Here is a 23129-nt window from a genome sequence, read left to right on the forward strand (position 1 = left end):
GCACAGAGTATAGAAATGTCTGAGTTTGTGTGATCCTGGGAAAAGGTGCAGTTGCTTTAGGTAGAGGTCACAGATCAAATCCACACTAATTTCTAGGGCAGTGTCTCTCAACCTTGGGGAACTTTCCCCATGCTGGCTGGGGAATTCTGGGAATTGAAGTCCACATTTCTTAAAGTTGCCAAGGTTGAGAAACACTGTCCTAGGGTATCTTAATTCTGCATTTGAACTGGAACTGAATGTAGCCTACAAACTCAGGTAGGAACATACTTTGGAATAGATATCTAAGTCAATCCTAACTGGGTTTCTAAACACCTGCCAGTAGCAATTATCATCTTGATCTCATATTGATAATGGTATGATAATATGATAACCTTCGATTGGCTTGTGCATCTGTCTAACATTATTGGCTCTTCTTTTATAAAGAGAAGTGGCAGGTCAAAATCTGAACTTGCAGTCAGTCTGGCTTTGTTCTTCTCTTTTGGCTTGAGTTATTGGAAGTTTTAGAACATCAATTCATTGTTTAAAACTTGGAAACCTGAGATTGCATCATGTATCAGACAATACTTTGGGGGAGGAATGAATGAAAAGTCTGAAGGGTATTTGCGTATTTCTGTAGTATTTCGTTGGCTGAAATGCCATGAAGGACTATATGAGTAACTGTGTTGTTCACCTTCCCCATCGTGTGGACTACATGGCCTTGTGGTATCAGCTCTGAGCGTTTCACTCAGCCCACTCGGCCTGATCAGCTTCCGCATAGTGCTAAAGAGATGCATTTTCAATTGACAGCATCTTCATCTGTGTCTCAAGATAAAACTAAGAAGAGCAGGACCTTCTGTTCCTCAAATCCTAACTTGTACTGCCATCTAGCATTCCCTAATGGTAAGGCTGTCTCTTTCAAACAGTCCTGGGCAACAGATTCATTCCAGTATCTCAGGCTGGTGTTTCCTTCTCTTTAGTGGGGCCAGTCTGTGTTCAGAATGGATGTGAATGTAGCGGAGGAGAGGAGTTGTAGGAACGTCACATTCTGTTTAACAGCCCCATTCAATCAGTGGGAGAAAAGCAGAAGTTTCCCAGATGTGAAAAGAGACCCACATATAAATATTTCCTGGGTACGTTTTCCTGGGACATTTAGACACCCATTTTCAATCTAATGTTATGCAGATGAAGACCATTTCTCATAATGTGGGCGATGTTGGCATTGAATCTTAAATACTTCAGCTGTTGTGTTCTGGGTATAAATAACATCAGATGCATAATTCATTCCCAAGCTTTCACATTTCTTTAGGCTTGTATGTGAAAACTTGATTTTACTTTCACTGCTGTTGATGTACAAGCCAAATTCTCATCTGACTGGTATGTGGCTGCAAAGTAGTAAATTGCTCATCTGGAGTAAACGGAGGAGAGGCCGCTGCTGTTCCTTGGTTTCCAGTCTTTCTATAAAATTAGGCAATTAATGAGAAACAAACAGCAGATGCAAACTAGTGACTGTTTGCCAAGCGGTTTTCTAACTGGCATGTCAGGAGAAGATGAAATCCAGTGTGCTTTGGATTTTCCAGTAGGTTTTTCCACATGATTAAAGATTATTACGGAGGGCAAGAAACACCTTTTCAAGGAAGTTAAAATTCACAGCCACAACCTGTGCTGAGAAGGTTGATCTGTGGTTTGGGGTGCCCTCTGTAATCCTTTGCAACGTAATAGGTACAGCCACTAAATGTGCTGGGAATAGCTTGGAGCAGTGTTTCTCAGCCTTGGCCACTTGAAGATGTGTGGACTTCAACTCCCAGAATTCCCCAGCCAGCCATGCTGGCTGGGGAATTCTGGGAGTTGAAGTCCACACATCTTCAAGTGGCCAAGGTTGTGAGAAACACTGGCTTGGAGGGACTGAAGACAGTTGCATCCACTTCCTGCATTGTGGAGACAGACAAAAAGGGTCATTGGGAAACACAAGGAAGGGATCAGTGTGATTATAGAGCAACCGTGAGATCTGCAGAAGTTCATAAAATATTTTAAGGAAATACTGAGAAAGTAAATTTTCCTCCCCTTACCCCCACCCTTCCACCCCCAACCCAGTTAACAAGGATCTCAGTGGATACCAGGAGCTGAGGAATGTTAAATATTAATAAAAAAACATAACATCTAGGTGCAAAGTTAAGTTGGCCTGCTTGATCCTTAACTGAAAAGTAGGCATGTTTGGGTTGGCTGGAATTTTAGACAGATCAGTCCTTGCCTTGTCAGAGCATGATGATAATGCAACTTGTTTGTTGTCAGGGTTACATATTACTAAATCACCTTGTCCTGTAAGTAGCCTGAGTATTCTCTGTCGTGTCTGAAACGCTGCATCTTTTGCTGTTATTAAACTGGTTTGGGGCACATTGTTCCTAAGTGTGGGAATTTATAGGTTTGTCTCCTCTCGGGGAGTCACACTATCTCAGAAAGAACAGGTATGTCATTCGGAGAAGCATCTAGAGCAGTGTTTCTCAACCCTGGCAACTTTAAGATGAGTGGACTTCAACTCCCAGAATTCCCCAGTCAGCATGGGTGGCTGGGGAATTCTGGGAGTTGAAGTCCACACATCTTAAAGTTGCTAAGATTGAGAAACACTGATCTAGAGTATAGACAGCATCAACGGTAGGTGCTGGGCAGCTTACAATCATGAAGATAACACCATAAAATCATATAAAATATATAGAGCCAAACAAAAACTAGATTAAAACAGAAAAGCTGGAAAAAAAAACCTGCTACCACAAACTAACATCCTCAGTTCCAAAGGAAAAAGATCATCTTAGCCATTTTTCAAAAATATAACAGGGAGGGGGGCATCTTAACCTTGGGGAGATGGCTCCTTTTTATGGCTGGGGTGGCCAGTTCCATCCCATTTATGCCAGCTTATTTCTTACAGCTTTCCCACTGAGTTTACCTACAACCTCTCAAGATCTAAATGGCTTCAAGACTTCCAAACATTGCCAGATTTTCAAGGTAGGGATAGAAGAAGATAGAAGAAGTGATGAAAAAAAAAAGAGAGTAGTTTGACCCAGTTCTAATTCTTTCTCCCACCTTCTTCATACTTCCTTTTTAAAAACAAATCTCAAAGACTGATGGAATTCATACTCAGCATGCTGACTGAATCTGTTATTAAATTCTGGTCCTTGATCAAATATCATAACTTACCTGCCATGTTAAACTTCTTCAAGTGGAATAAGAGTAATCTAAAAAAGGCACAACAGAAGATGGATAATGCTTCACAGGAGGATTTAATGTTCATCTGCATCCTGGATGATTTTAGCCAGTTTGCAAAGTGGGGCAAAATTCTTGATTCCTTGTCTTCTTATATAAGAACAGCTTTACATTCTCAGCTCCCGAACCATCTCCCTTCATGTTTATTCTCTGCCTTCCTTTCCCCCCACCAGATTCTTATTTGTTCCACAGAAACCAAAGTACTGCAGACTGAATTATGTAAATCTGGATTCCAGATCACATTTTATCCATCCACGTATCCTCTTGATATTGAATTAGATTCCTTCAGCCAGAAGTCTTTCTGAAAGAGAAGCAGACTATGTAACATGATGGATGACTCATGTTTTTTGCTTCCATCCATGGCTCCTCTCCACCCAATGTCTCCAAAACCCCTTACTTTTTTTTCTGTGCTCGCCAGAATGATCCGATAATCAAGTCTTTTCAAAACGTGTCAGACATTTTGTGCACTGTCTGGGAGACAGCAAGACTTGTGTTCCCATTCAGCAAAGCACAGCTGTTTCTGAGATGAAGTGGGTTTGCAAGGGGGTCCTTCCCCTCCTTTCTGTTTTTCAGCCACTTTAATTACAACAATTACCCAGAATCCCACTTAGAGCTGGAAAGGCCTGCTGGAAGAGGGACTGGAGGTGGATTTCACCCTTGTATGGGAATTGCGACTGGCCACCAGTGGGAAGTTGGAGCACCCAGGATATGCCATTCATTCAGATTTCAGCTTCAGTTTCACTGATTTGTTTAGGGACTTGCTTAGTTCCTTCAGTGTTTCAAGAATGGATGCATTTTTATTGTTTGCTATCAATGTGAAGCCAACGTTCTGAAGTCTTCCATTCCTTCCAGGAGAGAATGATTTAATTACTTAACTCAAAATTTCCACTTTTGAAATGGTATAGGACTTCCTCTTGTTTCTGCTGTGGAAAACCTACATGAACAGAGTTGCCCTTTGGCCCACATAATAACCTCTTCTGAATCATAGGCCTTTTCTCACCACACATTTAACTGGGTCAAGAATGGGGTAGAATGCCAAGTGCAAACTTAATTCCATTCTCACCACATTACAGCACTCTGTCAAAAATGGAGCTATGGCCCCATACTTCCAATAAAAGAAAGTATTAAGGATTGCCTGTACATTCTAAATCCCATACTATGCAAGAATGACCCAATTCTGTAGATCCAGGCCCCCAGAAAAGGTGGTTTTGTGTCTACTTGTATGGATGCTGGGTGGGATGTGGTCTGAATGAACTTGCAGATCTGGGGAAGGTATGCCTGATTTAACATAGCCACCCCAACCTAAGTCTCTAGATATGTTGGGAAATTCTTGGATTTGCTGCTTCAACATGGCTAGAAGTTGGCAGGTTAAAGAAGACTGAGTACCATTCTTTTCTGGCTAGGCTTGCATTTCCCATGAAAAGAGGTGACCAGGTTTGCACATTCCTCTTCAGCTTCTGTTCCTATTTCTTCAATGCCTGTAAGATAAAAATCTCATTATAAAGTTTCTTTGCGTGTGATGATCTTCACTAATATATTCTCTGATGCAAATAAATATACATGTAGTCCCCTGTTTAAGAGCAAGTTCCATTCCCAAGGTCTGTCAAGTCGAATTTGTATGTAAGCCGGAACAGTATTATTGTATAATACTGTATAGGTAGCATTTGTAATGAACTCAAATCATTGTGTATTTAACTCAAATCATTGTGTATTTAAGTTGAATTTTGCTACAAAAGGCTCTGTGTTAACTACGGGTCATCTGTAACCCGGCTTTCTTAACTGATCTGAAATGAAAACAGTCTCTGTACAAACTACCATGGGCCTGGCTGATGGTATCTTGTTCTTTGTCAGCAGCACTGACTAACACCAACTGATAACCTTTGTGCCCTTTTGAATGCATCTGATCTAACTTCAGAACATCCTGTATGAGCAGCAGAGAAGAAGATGACCTGGTCCTTCTGCTGTGGTTAAGCTGGACAGTGGAAGAAATATAACGAAGATATGGACATCGTCTTGCAATGTGTTTGATCAGCTTAGAGAAAGAAGAAAGAAGGGAAAGTTCATCCCTTGGTTAGATAATGAAAGAGGCAAAATGGAAGATGCAGACGTTAATGTCCACAACAACGTTTCCACCCAAAGAGTTCATGAAATGTGTATAGTGCAGTGAAGATGCAGACGCTCTGCATCACAGTTCAAAGCCTCCAACCCATTGTGGTGGGGGAAAAAGAAAGAAAGAAAACATAAAAGACAATAGAGAGATGCAGTCAAATTAATGTAATCTCATGAACTATAAATCCCCAGTAATGGATTGCATGTTCAAAATGTAGGCAAGAAAGCATGCATGTTTCACTTCGTTGTATGGGGGCCATAGTATCTCCCCCCAAGAATATTTCATCCCAATTTTAAATATTTTAAAAACACGTATCTATATTAAAGCAGAGACTCTAATATTGTATGTAAATAATTATGAATATAATTAATTACATTCATTATATATTTCTTAATCCAATAAAGAATAAAGAGTTACATACCCACAATGGAGGAACGGTTGGTGAAGATGACAGAATTTATAGAGATGGCAAAATTGACTTGTTTGATTAGGGAAAAGGCAATAATTACATTTGTCAGTGACTGGAAACCCTTTATATACTTTCTGCTGAAAACGGAAAAAAATGAACTTGTGATTTATGAGTTTGATGATTAGAAAGGGCAGCTTATGGAAAGAAGGGAGCTACGATGTAACCTTAGAGATGGTAAAATATAAATGCACCCGAGTATGAATACAAGGTCGATTTAAGAGCTTGCGGCTCTTAAGAAAGTGCAGAATCGTAATTTGGGGGACTACAGCCTATTTGGGGAAGAGAACAAAATCCAATTTATTTTTGCATTGCTAATTTAGCTAAATTGTAACCAGCATCATTTTAAAGAAAATTCTGCTGCTTCCTGTTTAGTCTGCCCCTTGTTCTAGAGCAGTGTTTCTCAACCTCAGCAACTTTAAGATGTGTGGACTTCAACTCCCAGAATTCCCCAGGCAGCACGCTGGCTGGGGAATTCTGGGACTTGAAGTCCACCCCTCTTAAAGTTGCTGAGGTTGAGAAATACTGTTCTAGAGCTTCTGCCATCCTCCGTGTTACGGATTATCAGCTTGAGTGGCAGGGTTAAGGCAGAATTAAATATCTCTAGAAAAAGCCATAGAGAGCCAGTTTGGTGTAGTGGCTAAGGCATCTATCCCGAGTTCTAGTCCCGCCTAGGCACAAGCCAGCTGGGTGACCTTGGGCCAGTCACTTTCTCTCAGCCCGAGGAAGGAGGCAATGGCAAACCACTTCTGAAGAACTTTGCCAAGAAAAGTGCAGGGACTTGTTCAGGCAGTCTCTGAGAATCAGGCACGACTGACTGGAAGAAAGAAAAAGCCATACTGGAAGTGCAGGGCAGGTCTCTTCAGATGAAATACAGGTGCATAACCTCTTTATCATAATGCCACTAGAGAGCACCCCTGAGATGATTTCATCATATTCCGCGAAACAAATGGTATCAGTGCCGGGAAAAGCAGCGTGTCGCTTTAAATCATACAGATTAAACACCTTTGCGTTTCTTGGCTTATTTTGCAGACTGTGTTTTGTTTGTTATCCCATCTTTTTAGATAAATATCGATCCAAGAATATTTGTATGAGCAACATAATTCTCTTTTGAAAATCCTGCTTTAACTTAAGTGGAAAGGCTAGCAGCACGGCACCGTGCGCGGTGAAATCCCCTCGAATCAGTTCCTACTTTTCTTTTTTGAAGTCTTTCTCTTTCACTTTCTCTACACACACACACACACACACACACACACACACACACACACACACACCAAAGCAGGGATTCTCACAGTGTTCAATTTTGTATCCACGGTTGTTTTTCGGTTAGCCCCAGCTGCAGAAGTTCTGTTGGCATGGTGCAGACACCCGTGTGCAATGCCGCTTCTAAATTGGTGCGGCTCATGGATGTGGAAGTGGCCTGTGAGGATTTCACAGTTTGCTTTTCTGCTCCTTCCTCCATTTCAGCCACCAACAGGGCTTCTGCCGCCGAGACAGAAATGTAAAAAAGGAGCATCGCAAAATCACGGTTCCTCCAGAGCATCGCTCTGTCACGCGTTCCATGAGGGTTGCCTTCTGTGTTCATCTCAAATTACATTTATGATGAATATTTGCTTACTTGCCTTTTCGAAGCCCATTCATACTGTAGTCAAGGAAACCAACGTGCTGCTTGAATAAAATCTCAGTTAACAAAACTGTGAAAAATGAGTGTCTGGCACTGCTTAATATTCCTTAGGCAGTTTACATTTTTGATGCTCCTGCTTGGCTTCTGCTTTCATGTCAACAGCAAAAGGTGAGGGGGAAGCAGAGAATGAATATTGATAGTAGGTGAAGGACAGATATTGCGAGATTAATCTAGGTGACAGGTGATCTGAGACAACAAAGAGGCCTGATTATGTTCAAGTTACTATCCACGTAACACCAAGCCTGCCCTGATGCCGATGATGTCAAAACAGATGCCCTTGTTTTGCCAAGGCTGACTGGCAGGATATTAATTGCTAGTTATTAATTGTGTTGTCATTTGGCTGCAGATGTGAACTAGAAATGTGATAGAAAATAAAACACCCCTGTCCAAACTCTGGTGTGTTTGCATCCTTGGTATTGTGAGAAAGTTCCAAGCATTCTGCTAAATGTAATCTGAAAAGAAGACTCTGGATTATTTGAGGGTCTAATTTTGGCATCACGTATATTTTGTAGCTCTGCCTAAAAGTCTGTGAACAAATGTCCCTTATTTTCTTGTTTTGGTCTTATTCATTCATGTCCTTTTTGAAAAAAAATATATAATTTGAACGTTTTTCTTTGGAAACACATGCTACTGAAGATTTCTGAGATGGAAATACATGGTCAATAAGATGTCTTTATAGCATGGATGTGGTCTGTGGTTGTTTGTATCTCTGTGGTGGTAAAAAATGGGACAGTTTTATTGTTGGTACAAGCAGTGGTAAAGGGAACTTCCCACCGGGCGAGTTATTGCTTGAATACAAAAGAAAACCTATCATGGAGATGGCTTGGCAGAAAACATCTGAGTGGACATGAAGTTTGCCACTCTATTCAACATACAGAGTTCTTGACTGAAGTTGAAAATAAAGCTCAGAAGGGTCTCCTGTTGCTAGTGGGGCTCAGCTGATTTAATTCTTTTTAAGAAATTGTTTTTAACCTGCAGATGGCTACTGTCATTTAACTGACCAGCAAGAATGGGTAGATCCACAGCTGCAGTGATGGTTTATTGCACTACACAACGACACAACTGTATTCTGAGTCCCTTTTCCCTTTCATTCAAGGGCCAGTTTTGTATAATGTTGAGAGTCCTGAGAAGGTTTACATTCTCACTCAGCCATGAAGTTCACTTGGCGACCTTGGAACAACACTGGGTGACCTTGGGACATTTGCCATCCCTTGGCCTAACATATCAAGTAGCCTTTGGTTAGCAAATGTGCTAAGAAGCTTTCAGAGCAGTGTGATAAATTGAGTGGCATTACATTGGATAAATGATATGACTCCAGCACAATGTGTTCTAGGAAACTGAGTGCCAAGAATGAGACCCAGATAACCCTGTAGATGAAACATCAGAGCAGCAGAAAACATTGCATTTGTGTACTTGTTTTTGTAGTGGCTCCTAGGACTGTTTAAAAAGTGAGCAACTCAGCATTTTTCTAAGAGGCACAACAAGCTGGAAGGGATTTGGTTTTAAATCCCTACTTAACTGCGAAGTATTTCCCAAGTAGTTCGCTTTTGAAGGAATAACTCAAAGGGAAAATGCTACGTGCATGCAGAGTATATATTTGATTTCAGAAATTTCCTCTTATGGCCCCTCTGCTGAGGTTATGGGCAATCAAGCTCTTAACAGAAAGAAGTGAATTTGGGAAACAATATCTACATGCTCATTACAAAATGAGTTTACCCACTGGGAGGAAGAGCTGTTGGTCTTCTTCCCTAATTCTGTGATACCTGGGAATTCAGAATGCGTTGGAAACACATCTACTTATTAGCTTTTTGCAGAGAAAGGAAATGAAATCCACCACTCCTTTATGGATATATTTTTCAGTGCTTAACACATTAAACATTTTTGCAAGGAAAGTGCTGGGCCAGTGGGGATTTTGTTCAAGAAAAACATTAAGGGTTGATTCACAACCTTGCACTGTAACCATCTCTACTTTTCAAAGTGTGTAGTTCACTCCAGAGGTGTGAACATTCTGAAAAGTTTGCAGCTGTGGAGGGAGAGGGGGAATTCAAATGCACAATTTTCCCCAGCGGGTGGGTGGAGGTTAATTAAAAAGGAAACTTTGAAAAGAAATAGATAAAACATTCTTCTCCAATTTAGCTTTGATTTACAGCTGTAACAATATACTGTAAATGCAGTATTTATAATAGGAGTAGCCTAACAAAAGATGCATTTGGTGTATTTATGAAATCTCAGACTACTCAGACTTTTGTTCCACAGAAGCACACTTAGCACTACAGCTTGAATTGTATTTGTATGAATAGCCTTTCTATTCGTTCCTTTTATCTATCAACTCATAAATAAGCCTCACTGAATTCATTGAGAGTTGTGGGGCTTAGTTATGTATATGGGATTACAACTTTAGTGTTGGAGAAACCATTATGGGTGGTTGTCTCTGGATCTCCTGATTACATTGTGGGTGTCCAGAAGAAAGCAATGGGGAGTTCATAAGACGATGGCCCTTGGGCTTGATAAATGCATCTTGTATATTTCCATGCAGTTTTCAGGAATCAGCATCCTCTAATACAATAGACAAATTTCCAGAAATATCTTCATATTACAGAAGAAACTTTGCCCTAAACCTTAAAGTGTCTTTTTTAAGACCAGGGAGAAACATCTCATAGGAAATATTTTTCAGGGTTCCTTCTTCCTTTTTCCTCCATTGGGAAAATAGGAAGAACATGCCTTAGACATAAACCATCTCCCTCATTCTGACCCCTCATTAAACTTTGGACTGAATGAACACATATAGCCAATATACTGGTGAGGAAGGACAGGCAAAGTTTACCTTGCTTTTGCCCAAGGATGACCCACTGGAACCTCATTTAGAAGTCACACCAGTACACATCTCAATCAGATAAGCAGCGATGTGCCCTTGGGCAAACAGTGCTTGTGGCAAAGAGGTCTACAGGCCTGAATCAAAAAGGAATGGAATCTGGCTCTGGGCAGAGAAACTGAGGAATTTGATTTTGTGCCCCCTGATCACAAAATTCCCAGCAGCAAATCTCGACTGGGTTTCTTCAGGGTATAAGTGCAACCCTTTCTTCAGGGTTCAAGTTTTTTTTTTCTCAACGACCAAGGATTTTGTGGAGTGACACCTGACGTTCTTGTGGACTGAATAGAGAAACACTCTAATCACAAAGAGATTGTGGAGATCTGCTGAACAAAGCTGGCCACAGTTATGAACCCAAGTCTGTGAAATTTATGTTACAATAAAGTTGTCTATCCCACACCTTGTTTCAGCTTTATGTGCATCTTTTTTCTCTTGCTTATTTGTTTTTGGTATGTGAGGGTTCTCCTAGGTCAGTGTTGTCCAAACTTGGCCACTTTAAGATGAGTGGACTTCAACTCCCAGAATTCCCCAGCCAGCCATGCTGGCTGGGGAATTCTGGGAGTTGAAGTCCACCCACCTTAAAGTGGCCAAGGTTGGACAACATTGTCCTAGGTAGATAGTTTCACACAATGGGAGGAAAATGCTGTTCAAAGATATTGTACTTTGGATCCCCTGTGATTAATTGTGTGACATATGTGAAGATACCGTGCAGGTACGGGAGATGGATGAGGCTTCGGCCTTCCCAAAACAGTTGGAAAATGCTAATTGTTTTTTTCCTAAAAAAACCCAAACAAACTCTGGGAAACAATTACCGGAACTGCCACACACCCTTTATTATTATAAATATTGTAAATGATGCTGTCTGGGTGATACATTGAGTCTGATTTATTGCAGACTCTAAGCAATACCTAGCTGGGCTCTGAAGAGGATATACACACATCTCTTTGGACTGTTTATTCTTCCCCAAAGAATATTTCTGCAAGCGAGGCGTAAACTGTACTTCACCTTTTCTCTTGCTAATTACGCTTGTGGGAATATCTGGAAAAAGTTAATATGAAAGAGAAAGCAAAAGGAAGGGAATTATAATGAGAATAATAATAAAAAAAACTGCTTGGCAGAGATTTTACATGGTGCACTTATTCCAACTCATTAATGACAGGATGCTGAACCCCAAATAAGCAAACCACGTTATGGCCTAGCAACATGCTCTCTCAATCTTCCTCTCTCTCCTTCTCAAATCACCTCTTCTTAAAGTCGAATAATTTAAATATGATTTTTATATATTGGGCCTGAAAGATTGTTTTACCTCTTTCCTTGGCAGAAATGCTCAGTTGCAGAATCAAACTCTGTGGGTTGCGCGGCACTTCCTGGATATTTGCATAAATAGCCCCAAAGAGCTGAAAGACAACGGAGGGCTTTCCTTTATGAAAACAGCCAGGTGGGGGTCCTGATCTGTCTCTCCTAACAAAACAGAGTTCAAGTTCTCACAGTATCTGCAAGACTAACCAGAAAGTGGGTTGCTATAGAGAGGCAGGGAGTGCTTTCAAGGAGGGGCACCTAGTAAGGCAGTGTTGTCCAAACTTGGCCACTTTAAGATGAGTGGACTTCAACTCCCAGAATTCCCCAGCCGGCCATGCTGGCTGGGGAATTCTGGGAGTTGAAGTCCACTCATCTTAAAGTGGCCAAGTTTGGACAACACTGTAGTAAGGTATCTTCGCAGCATCTTTGTCCTTCAATAATGATATATTAATGCTGCTCTAGAAGATGGGGCTGCTGCACCTTGCATGGACACAACGTGGTGCTCCAGTCTGCATGACACATTTATCTCGGGAGCCACCTGATGCATTTACTGCTGTGAGTCCCCCGACCTAGCAGGAGGTGGGACACTTTCAGCAGTAGAGGAGAGCTCCCGGAGGCCCTTCTTGAAGTCTCTCCAGTCTGCATTTGGGGGCAGAATCAATGCAAGCTTTCGGAGTCCAAGAAGTTGAGGACCTGTCAATCTATTTCTGTTAAGCTTCTGTTTCAGGCGTCCCAGTCCACCCACCCATAGGCATTCTGTTCTAGATTCTCTCCCTTTAATATTGCCCCAATCCTATTGATTTCCAAAGGCAAACAGCGTTTAAAGGGAAAAAAGAAGGCTTCTTGTCCCAAATTTGATGGGATGTTTGATGGCCAGTATTGGTATTGATATTGTGAGTGGAGGTAACAAACTCAATTTCAAAGGAAGGACAGTTCTCATTCCATTTATGGAGCACTGTTTTCTTTATGGCTGATTACAAGCTTCTGGGAAGCACAGAACTCTTTATCAAATGAATTTTCAGGGAACTGCCCCCCCCCCACATCGCCAACTATTCCAGGCCACAGCCTTACTTACGTTAATCCTATAAATGTCTTTGTTTTGTTTGAATAAAAGCATTTGAGCTACCCAAGACTTTGTCTAATAGATGTTTGGGAGAAAAAGGTATTCAGCTAATTATTCTCTTTTACTTATCCATGTCTGTTGACTTATTCAATTTGAAAAATTGGGGGGGGGGGGCTTAGACAGTTGCAGCTATGGCTTGATGGCAATCCATCATTGTATTTCCACCCACACACCCCCAGTTCCAGTCTAAGACCCTATATGGATCATGAGCTTACATTCAATACTTTAAACCTTAGCTTCTCCAGATTCAAACAGATTTCTCTTTCTTTGGGCTTCCTTGTTTTGCAGGAAAAAGCCCAAGGCTGGGAGTAAATTTTTGATTTGGCTGTTATAATATCGGGAAGAAAGAAACCATGAATATTTGCAATGGCACCAATCTTTTTCTTGTCCTGCAGAGCAGTTCTCTGTAGCTGGCATTTTTCACACCTTATGGTTAGGAAAGGCTGTGTTTGTCTTTCATTTCACAGCACTGGGATTTCAAAGGATATTAGGCCAGTGTCAGGTTTCCCTATCCAAAATTGAAAAGCAACCCAGGATGTTACAGCATAATAAAGTGTTACTTAGTACTGAGGAACCATGGTTATTGGTTTGAAGAGAAGGATTGGAGTTGGAAACAGAGGGATCCATTTGAAAGAAACGCAATATTCAAATACACTGTTGTATTTAGTTTTATATGATTGCATCTTTCAGCTATTAGAAGTCACCGAATCATCTGTGATTATCGTAATAAATCTAATAATCAGAGTGTAACCTTGGATCATATTTACTGCACACTATATTTTGCACATTCTTACCCAATGGGCCAGCGCAGCAAATTTTGCTTCTGACTTCCAGGCACGTCTTCCCTGGAATAGTACCAGCCCTGCCCAATTACAGGATTCCAGTTTGGAAACCTATTTAACTGACTTTCTCAAAAGAGCTTAGCAATTTCTAGCAAAAGGCAAGCCCACGCAAGGATTCTGCACCTTTCTGAAAGCAGTTCTAGAGCTCCCTCTGTTCCTATGACTTAAAGCAGTGTTTCTCAACCTTGGCAACTTTAAGATGTGCGGACTTCAACTCCCAGAATTCCCCAGCCAGCATGCTGGCTGGGGAATTCTGGGAGTTGAAGTCCGCACATCTTAAAGTTGCCAAGGTTGAGAAATGCTGACTTAGAGCTTTGGAGAGTTCAGCTGATGCACTTCTGGCTCGGTTGCCATGTAACTGAAATGGCTGGGGAAGGAAGATCTTTTTCTGGGAACACGATGGCCCCATTTTTGTTGGAGGGGATTCTTGATTCAAACCTGCTTCTGGTTCCTGGCTTGGGTTTCAGGTCTTTAAGTGAAATTCCTTCCTAGCTACTTTGCACCTCCTCCTGGCAGCTCAGAGCAGGGGTGAAATTATATAGGTTCCCCCCCCCCCCATTTCCCATTACTCTTCAGCAAGGGACTCAGAGCAGATGCCAAGTACAAGGCCACTGCGCTCTGCTCTGCTCTGCTCTCCTGACTTCTTTTCATGCGAATCAGTAATGTCCATGCAGAATTATTCCTCCCACTTCTGTTTAGGTCTGGGTTAAAACTGCCAGCAAATCCTTGGAGAACCAAAGGTAGGAGATTCCCTCTTGTTCACAGTATAGACTTTTCTGCAAGGAAGTTCTCCTTAGATTTTCCTCCTGGTTTGCCTTACGGTGTAAATTGGCTTTTATTTCCTCCCGTATAGTCCTCTAGGGGATTGTCTTGCAAGCTTTTGACCTCTTTTCTGGCTGCTCAGCTCCAATATTTAGAATACACTTTCCATGAATGAACTGCAGTGGGATCAGATCCATGGATAGCTGCTGCTTGCAGAGAGGCAATCAGACAAGTAAGGGGAGTATCTGCAAACAGTGAGTCAGCTGCTAGACGGCACGAATTTTGGGAGCGGGAGGAAGCAGGCAGGCTTGACCAAGTTAAAATAAATGTGAAACAAACTCTTGTAAAACAGGAATAAGCAGCGTAGTTGGATTGGTGAGGCATCACATGGCATATATTTCTTCTCCGTAATCGTGTGTTTCCCCTTGTCTCAACCAAAAACGTATGTCCAGTCATGATAAATAGTCTGAGAATGCTCACCGTACCTTCTGATGAACTTGGCTTCTGCTATTTGGCTGGGCAAAACCCATCTTGCTTGATAAGACTCTCATCCAAGGAAGAATCTGCAGGGCTGTCAGCCAAACGGAACTACAGGTTTGGCTGTTCATCTGGGTCCTTGGTCAAGAGTGTGAGGAGATGGTCAATACAGCTGCTTGTTTTCCTTTCACTCTCACCAGAACATGTGTTACCAGAGCAAGATAATCTATCTCCTTTTGTATTGCTAGTTATCATATTCTGGGCCTTTGTTAGATCTTCTCCTGCTGTTCCATCCCATGGACAGAGATGTGACTTAGCTGCCTGAAAAATATGCCATTTTGGAAGCAGTTCTTTCACCCTGAAATTTCTATCTCTTCTCTTCCCCTGCCGCCCCCACCCCCGGCCAGCCCAACGTTTCCTTGCTTTGGAAATTTCCGTAAGGAGGCATGGTGTAATCCTGGCACATTTCTCCAAGGTTCATTGAAACTTGAACTTTGCCTTCATTGTTGGACAGAAACAGGCTGACCTTGAAAGGGTATGGAGGAGTTTTCTGCTCTGCTTTGGCTTGCCCCAACATTCTTCGAGTCCTTCACCCAAGCAGATCCTCTAGTCAAATGTGGTGGCAAGGATGAAACTAGACATTTTTTTAAAAAATTTGTTTTGGCTCTTTCCTCCTTTTGCCCACCATCTGTGACTTTCAATGAGACACAGGAACAAAAGTCCCAAATGACATCAGATAAGACTCAGGGTCATCTTGTGGCCTTCCTTCTTCTGAGTAGGGCATCTAGCCAGAAAGGGGCTGAGATGGAGGGGGAATCCAGCCAATCACTTTGTATGAAAGGCTTGTTTCTAGAAATCCCTCCACCTTCACCATGGCTGATTGCAGCAGCAGCATGTACTCAGTTACAGAGACTTTGTCGCTTGGACTTCAGAGTATGTCTACATTAGCAGCAGCTGCCTGAGCTCATCAGCTCGGGGCGGGGGGGGGGAGGAATCTCTCCCTCCCACCCTTTCTTCTCCTTTGCTGATTTTATCATATATCACTGCTTCCTTCCTTCCTCCCTCCCTCCCTCGCTCTCTGTCTTTCTCTGTTTTGTTTTGTTTTTCCTTCCAACCTCCCCGCAGCTCCTCAACGATTCCCATTCGGTCCCTCCAGAACGCACCCCGATGAGAGTTTTTCAGCAGAGCTCCAGAGGAGCTGTTCATCTGCTCTACACAGAGGCAAGGAAGGAGTGCTGCAAAGGAGAGGAAGACGCGAACGGGCACTGGGCAGCCTGCTTTTGGTCCTTGATGACAAACTGGTGGCTGCTCCGGTAGAGCCAGGCGTGAGACTGAAAGTTGTGCCTTGGAGTTCACAGACTTGGCTGGAAAGTCAGGAACAACTTGCAGCTGGCCTTCTCCATGGACGGGAGGGTTTTCTCAGTTCAATGAAACCACCTGAGGAATGTGAAATATCCTCCTGGAGAGGAAGGAAGCATGCCAAGCCCAACTATGAGGGAGTAAGGTGGACTTTTGCTCTTCGGTTTGTTTTGAGATCTAGAGGTGGGGGGGTGAGGAAGGAAGAGTATAGGTATCTATGAAGGGAGGAGAAGAAGAGACGCAGGACCCAATGCCAGCCGCCAAGATGACAGAGACACTTCAACTGCCATCACTGCAAGTCCCAGAGCCACAGGTGGTACAGCGTGGCCATGCCTGGTCCAGTTCCTCCACTCCAACCCTGCGCCGAAGGCGTTTCAAGTTGAGGCGCACAAGGAATGCCGAAGAGCAGAATCCAGGGACTGTAACCTCCTCCTCTAAGGAGTTCCTTCAGCTTCCCTCCATTGAAATTACCCCATCCAGTGATGAAGACACACCTTGGTCTAACTGCTCCACACCTAGTGCCTCTCCCCGGCGCAAGCGCTTCCTCCTTCGCAAGTGGTTGAATGTCAGGGAGAAGAAAGAATGCAGTGAGAGCAGGTAGGTTGCCTCCTTTTATTCCCCTCATCCCTTTCATGGTTTCCATTATCCAAGAAGATTCCTTCAGGAGCTCAAACGGGACCTTTCTCTTAACTTGCCATAGCCTATGTTCCATCATGTCTATGTCTCCCTCTACTGGCTAATCTAGATCCATCTGATGAATCTTTAGTTTTGTTTTCATGGTCTCGTTTCACACCCAGTAGATTCTTGGGTTCTAGGATATTTAGAAAGTTTCAGAGGAAAACTGAGGGAATTGCCTTATAAGCAATATTTGCTGAAATAAGACATAGCTAATATGGGACTTGCTCACATTAGGACATCATGACATAGGTATCTGAAGCATAGCCAGTGAACTCTCTATACTTGCGTATGTGTATGAATATGTCTGGGCAACTTTTACACTTGTACATAAACTGGGGTTATTAGAATGAGATAATGTATCCATAGATCACCTCTCCATAACAGGTAGCAGTGTATAGAATATTGAGGAAATAGATCTCTGTTTCTTAATCTGGACAGAAATCTCCAATTCAAGTAGGAAATTCTCAGAGAATTCAGAGACCTGAACAGGTCAGTGATGGTAGCCAGTTTAGTCTAATGTGCTGCTTCTTGTTCCAAAAATGATACGTAATTTTTAAATCTGGTGGCTTGTACATTAAGTAAAAGTCAGTGACTAAACAATTCAAGTCTCATTGCAATGACTAAGAAGTAACTCTTGATGCTTCTAGCACCAAGAAAGATGGCTTCTCTGGAAAGCAAGTTGAGGATTGCTCTAATACAGCTCTGAATTGAATCAAGTTCTTAGTTGATTAATTAGCTTCCTTCTAATGAACGTTACAATTTCACAGAAGCTAAAGTTAGGCAATGCTCTGAGGATATTTAACGAAGAAACACAGATTCCCTTGATAGCCTTTATTACAGCCAAAAACAAATCTCATCAATTCTAATGAAGTAGTCAATTAATACAAGCTACTGAATTTTATATATTTTTCTTTGTCCTCCCCCTCTGTTTCTCCTCCATCATGCCTTTTCCAGCCTAGCTCTCTAGTTGGGTGGAACTTCAACTCACATATTTCACAGCTAGCGTGATTACCCCTAGTCTAGCTAACTGGGAAGGTTTTAGCTTGGGGATGGTTGGATTACTTATTTTTCATTCTTCTCTATGTTCTAGCCATCCAGACTCTTTTTTTAAAGAATGAACCTGAGATTATTCTCTCCTTGCAGGACTTCAGCAACTTGTGACAATAAGTAATACATGGTAAGGAGGCTGGTAATGTGTCATATAGGGTCAAAAGGGTGAGAGAGCAAAATTCAGCGGTGTAGAAGTTTAGAAATATACTTGTGGTAGGAATTTATGTGTTAAGAATATTGTAAGAGCATGAGAATTGTCTTGCTGGAACACACCTTTCTCTGTTTAGTCCAGCCTCTTCTGTCTAAAAGTAGCTTGTCAGATACTTTCAAGAAGTCCAAAGCGGTCTTTGAAAGCAAATGTTGTTTTCCTCTTGTTTGTGTCTATCTTCTGCTCTTTAGAAGTATAAGGCCATTGGATGATCACATATATCAGAGAGTTGTGCAACCGTCCTAACAGTTTCTTCTTGAGGGTTCAGGTCATACTTCACAGTGGAAAGTCATACTTCTCCACTGTGCTGAATTATATTTTTGAAACAGCATTTGGAAAAAGGCTAAGGCAACGCATGGATTAGAGAGTATTAGCATACCAAGACCAGCGTGCCACCTTGGCTCTTCCAAATTCCTTCTGCTGTAGCACTGGAAAATACATTGGACTTTTAAAATGAAATTCCTTCTTGTCTCATTCTTCTAAGCTTGCTGCCTTCACAATCATGAAGTTGCCAGTTTCTCAGGCTATGTGATGGAGGAGGGAACCCATTCACCCCTGGTCACTGCTAAGCCAGCTGAATCACTACAGTGAGCAGGAAGTGACATGAACTTGAAGAGAACTGAAGAAATGCACAGCAGGATGATTGTGACTGAAAGGCCATCTATTAAAGACCTTTCAGTCAATCATATCAATAATAATGGGTGTATTGAAGGCAGTTGCAAACAGAAGGATATCAAGTTTGGGGGAGGCTGTTGTAGATCTCCAAGGGCAAGGGGGGCCTAAACAGTGATCCACTGATGCAAAACAGAATGGAACAATTATCATGGCATTTCTTAGTTTCTGTCATTGGCTGGTGTTGGAATCTTGTGGCCTTTAGCAGCCCTGGAATGAGGTGTGTAGAACTGGGGGGCAGGGGGGGCATGCGTAGTAGTTTGCTGACACCCTAATTATGTATGTACTTCTGAAGGTAAAATAATGTTTCTTTTAGCACTCTGTAGGCATGCAGGTGGTGAGACAGGAAATTAATTACTGTTGAGAAGGAATAAAGTTGATTTTTTCCCCATTTTTTAAAAATCCCAAATCCTCCAGTCAGTAACATCCCCTCATTGTACTAAGCCATAATTTATTTAACCATGGTTCATTGGCTGAGTTTATACAAAATGCGCAGCCCAAATCAAACCAACTACTTCATGGCTTCATGCGTTTCGTAGCAAATTCGGCTGCTGTGAAACCCAATTCTAGGAATTGAAAGGTGGGAGTAGTTGTCATTTTTCCCCCAAAAAAATAAGCAATTACACAAGATGATGCAATCACTTGAAAACATATTTTTGCTTTATGATCTCGGAGAGATGTGTGGCTATTGCTTTCCTCTTTTTGTTTGTTTGTTTTTTGTCTTTTGCTCATATTATTCTATGAAATATGCGGATTTCAACCTTTTATAGACTTGAGGAACATGCATTATACATTATGCTAAAAGAAGCTGTCTCCATGATTTCTAGTGGGCACTTTGAAGTAAGTGACTGCTCTGCAGCTGATGAGAGAGTGTTTGAGTTCTGCATTTAGCCATCAAGCCAGTGGGGTATCCTGTAAATATATTATATATAGTTGACAAATTTAAATATTTGTCATCTTGTCAGTGGGCAGAGAGAAAAATCAAAATCAGCCAGCAATACTTGTGAATAATGGCTTTATAAGATTATCAAAGAAATCTTGTAGGCACAAACATATCAGATCCTAAGACTTAGGAGATGCTTTGGAAGAGGGATTGTCCTTATTTAAAAAACAGTTGTCTCTCTGAGAAAACCAAAATGTCGAATCCATTCTAGCAGTAGCTATCATGATCAGCCAAAAATGTTAATGGAACAGGGAAATTAGGCCTATTAGTTTGTGCTGCAAAAATCCAGGCAAGCACTAGATGTCAATAAAGATTTAGAAGCTTCTGTATCTCTTTGGTCCCATCTATTGTTATGCTGAGTTTTGCAGTCCAGATATAAGTGAAATGGACAGTGATGAAGAATGATCTTCATGTGACAAGGTAGTAAAGGTAATAATAATGTCAGTTCCTGAGTTGGGAAGAGGTGGAGGGAAGATTTTGTTCTTGATCTTTTCAGCTCCACAGAAAATTAGGACCAGGCCTCCTCCTCACTCCAAGTAAAGTCTTCATTCATTCATTGGTAATATGTTCCTCAGAATCAGCTGCCCATGTTAGTTGATGCAAGCTGAAATTTCTGTGTTGGTAAGGTCAGAGTGATCCTAGGCACTGGAAGTTTGCAAGGGAAACTACTCAAACCAATTAATTCAAGGGGAGTTAATAAGTAGACATACTTCACATGATCACCTGCATGAAACTGTTGCCAGCAGGCATCACCAGAGAAGTAGTCAAAGTCATCATGGTGCATTGCAAAATGTTAACACCATTAGGGTGGATTATTTTCAGGCTATAAGGAAGAGGTAGTTTACAACTACATGTTTATTGAGTAGATTAACTAATTCTTGGGTAGCATCTTAAAAAGAAAATTTTAAATTTACCTATGAGGGATCATATTCTTTCTCTGCTACCAGTACAGAACGAAAGACAACTTCTAGCAAGAATAACTGACAAGACCACAGGGAAGAGAGCAGGATAATAAAAAGCATTAGAGAATATTTCAGCATTCTGTCTCACAGACGTCTAGTTGTTTCTTATTTTCAGTGAGGATCACCATCCACCAGCTACTAATGAAAGGATGTGAGTGCTGAGTTTGCCTGCTACGTTTTCAGAATTTCACAATCGGAACTATTCTAAGGTTCAGTGTTGAGTTGTTAATTAACTTGCAGTGGAAAAGAGAGAGAAAGAGAGAGAGAATGGCTTACTATGGTCATAGACCAGTACATGCAGTGGGGAGCTAATCTGGAGGGCAAAGAGGTCATTGTGGATATCATCTGGGGCCTAGTTGTTCATGTAACATCCTACCTGTAGCCTAGAAAGGTGTTCCCTTAGATAAGCCCCTCTGTTTGTCATTCTCCAAGAGAAACACAGAATACTAGTCCTCTCCATGCTGCAGCTCACCAGCTCCATCATAAGCCTGTTTTTGCAACCCGAAAAATGGGAATGGAGGTTTTTGTCCAGAATGAGCAAGGGTGTCTTCGTGGCTGGGGGACTCTGCAAAGCTGAAAGGGTGTCAGATTGCAGAAGCTTGAGCTGGAGAGTCTACAGCTGTTTCCTTGTATATCTACAATTGTTGGTTCAGTCCTTAGTATCTCCAGGAAAGATTGAAAATAATGGTCTTGGATACAGGTAGTCCCCGGGTTAAAAACGCCCGATTTAAGGGCAACCCATAGTTAAGCCTATGGTAGCAAAATCCAAGCTAAATACACATTGGTTTGAGTTAAATACACAATGGTTCAAGTTAAATACACAATGGTTGGAGTTCATTACACAATACTACTTATAAGTATTACAGAATAATACTGTTTCGGCTTATATATAAATTTGACTTAAGGACAGACCTTGGGAACAGAACTCTTAAATTGGGAACTACTTATGATCTTGAGTACCTGCTGCAGCTTCCTGTATGACTAGGCACCAAAGAGGAGTTGCAGTGTTTTGTCTTTTTATGATTCTGGGGCTCTTTAAAGGCTCTGCATTGGTCTCCAAGTCATAGACATGTGCAGGAGAGGGCAAGTGATGTCACAGGCATCATGACGCCATTGCCCAACTGATGTGAATTTTATAATTATGAAATTTGCACAATGACATCATGACATCATATAAGGTTTGCAATAATGCTGCTTTGTGTCTCCATGAGACATGCACTTGGTGCAATTTTAAGGAAGGTCCTTCCGCGTAGGACTTTCTCCCATATGTCACAAATACCTGTCAAATCTGTGTGTGAACGCACTAGAGAATGGTACCCTTGATGCTGTAATTAATGTAAATTGCAACCAGGCTTTTTCTAGTGTGACATTTGAATCTGACCTTTGACCTGTCTTCTCTAATTAGTGACTTTAATTGGCCAATCTAAAATGAAATTCTGGTGACAACAGAAGCATTTTTTTCCTTAGGTGTTTCAGTGCCATCTTCTGACTATTTTCAAGATATTATTACAGCCATATTTATTACTATTTTATTTATTACTATTACATTACCATCCAGCCTTTTTTTTTGTCATTGAGCACAAGGTGGATCCTTCTGCTTTCAGCCACTTTGCCAGGCTGGACTGAGGGGTGGTGGGTGGAGGTGCTTTCTACTTTCTGATCCCTGAAAAGCATCATAAGGCTGATGATAGCTTCATACTCATAGCCACTGAACTCAAAGTGTATAGAATCATTTGAGAGTTGAGAAAGGAGCCATAAGATGGGTGAGGCAGAAATGGGTCCAGCTAAGAATTCCTGATAATGGGAGAATGGACTGCCCAGAAGGTTTATTGAACTGTAGCACTTCAAGAGAAAATGACTACTTCAACTCAGGTTCTGGATTCTGCCAATGATTCTAGTATGATGCAAAGGTCACGTCTGGAAGTTGAATGGCTCTGACTCCTCAGTCCTAGCCCAAGCCTACTGCATACTTACTCACTCCTTCATATAGGATAGAGAGTGCCATGATGTTTAATCATCGCAGCATCCACATTAATTCCATGACCAATCAATACCCATATTTCAAATAACTACACAGTAGATGCGGTCGATACAGGGGTACAGATTCTTTTCACTATTGGCTTCTAATGACACTAGCGGTGTCCCCATAAAGCTTATTTTTGAGTTGCCAGATATTATTATGCTTTTTTATCATCTTCGTCCCACAAGAAATCCACCATTCATGCATTGTCATTGATTTAAGTAAAGCCATGCTTCTTCAGTTGCTTTAGAACCTAAGAATGGGAGGAAGGGAATCTGCGTGGTAAGGAAGATGCTGTCTAGCATATAGCAGTTGGCTATCCTACAAGATACTTTGGTGAAGCCATGGGTAGCTTTCTGTTAAGCTAATTT

The 23129-nt window shown here is 41.6% G+C and overlaps 1 protein-coding gene across 11 annotated transcripts in view; it reads left to right on the plus strand.

Annotated features, from left to right (window-relative positions):
- GRAMD1B (GRAM domain containing 1B) overlaps nucleotides 1-23129 on the plus strand; it is a 146483-nt gene that overhangs the window by 23504 nt on the left and 99850 nt on the right. For 4 of the 11 annotated variants that reach the window (XM_088139008.1, XM_088139004.1, XM_088139007.1 and 1 more), the window contains exon 2: nucleotides 15992-16822. The exons of 6 other annotated variants lie outside the window; for them this stretch is intronic. In XM_088139008.1, the coding sequence (XP_087995134.1) occupies nucleotides 16443-16822 (380 nt within the window). In that variant the 5' untranslated portion in view covers nucleotides 15992-16442. The remainder of the gene's footprint in view (nucleotides 1-15991; nucleotides 16823-23129) is intronic. One more of the 11 variants, XM_088139006.1, reaches the window with a different exon arrangement.

This window comes from Python bivittatus, unplaced genomic scaffold (assembly GCF_059951505.1).
Source record: "Python bivittatus isolate LINGU-HERP-01145 unplaced genomic scaffold, Pbiv_v1 ctg000320_np1212, whole genome shotgun sequence".
In the NCBI taxonomy this organism is placed as follows: Eukaryota; Metazoa; Chordata; class Lepidosauria; order Squamata; family Pythonidae; genus Python; species Python bivittatus.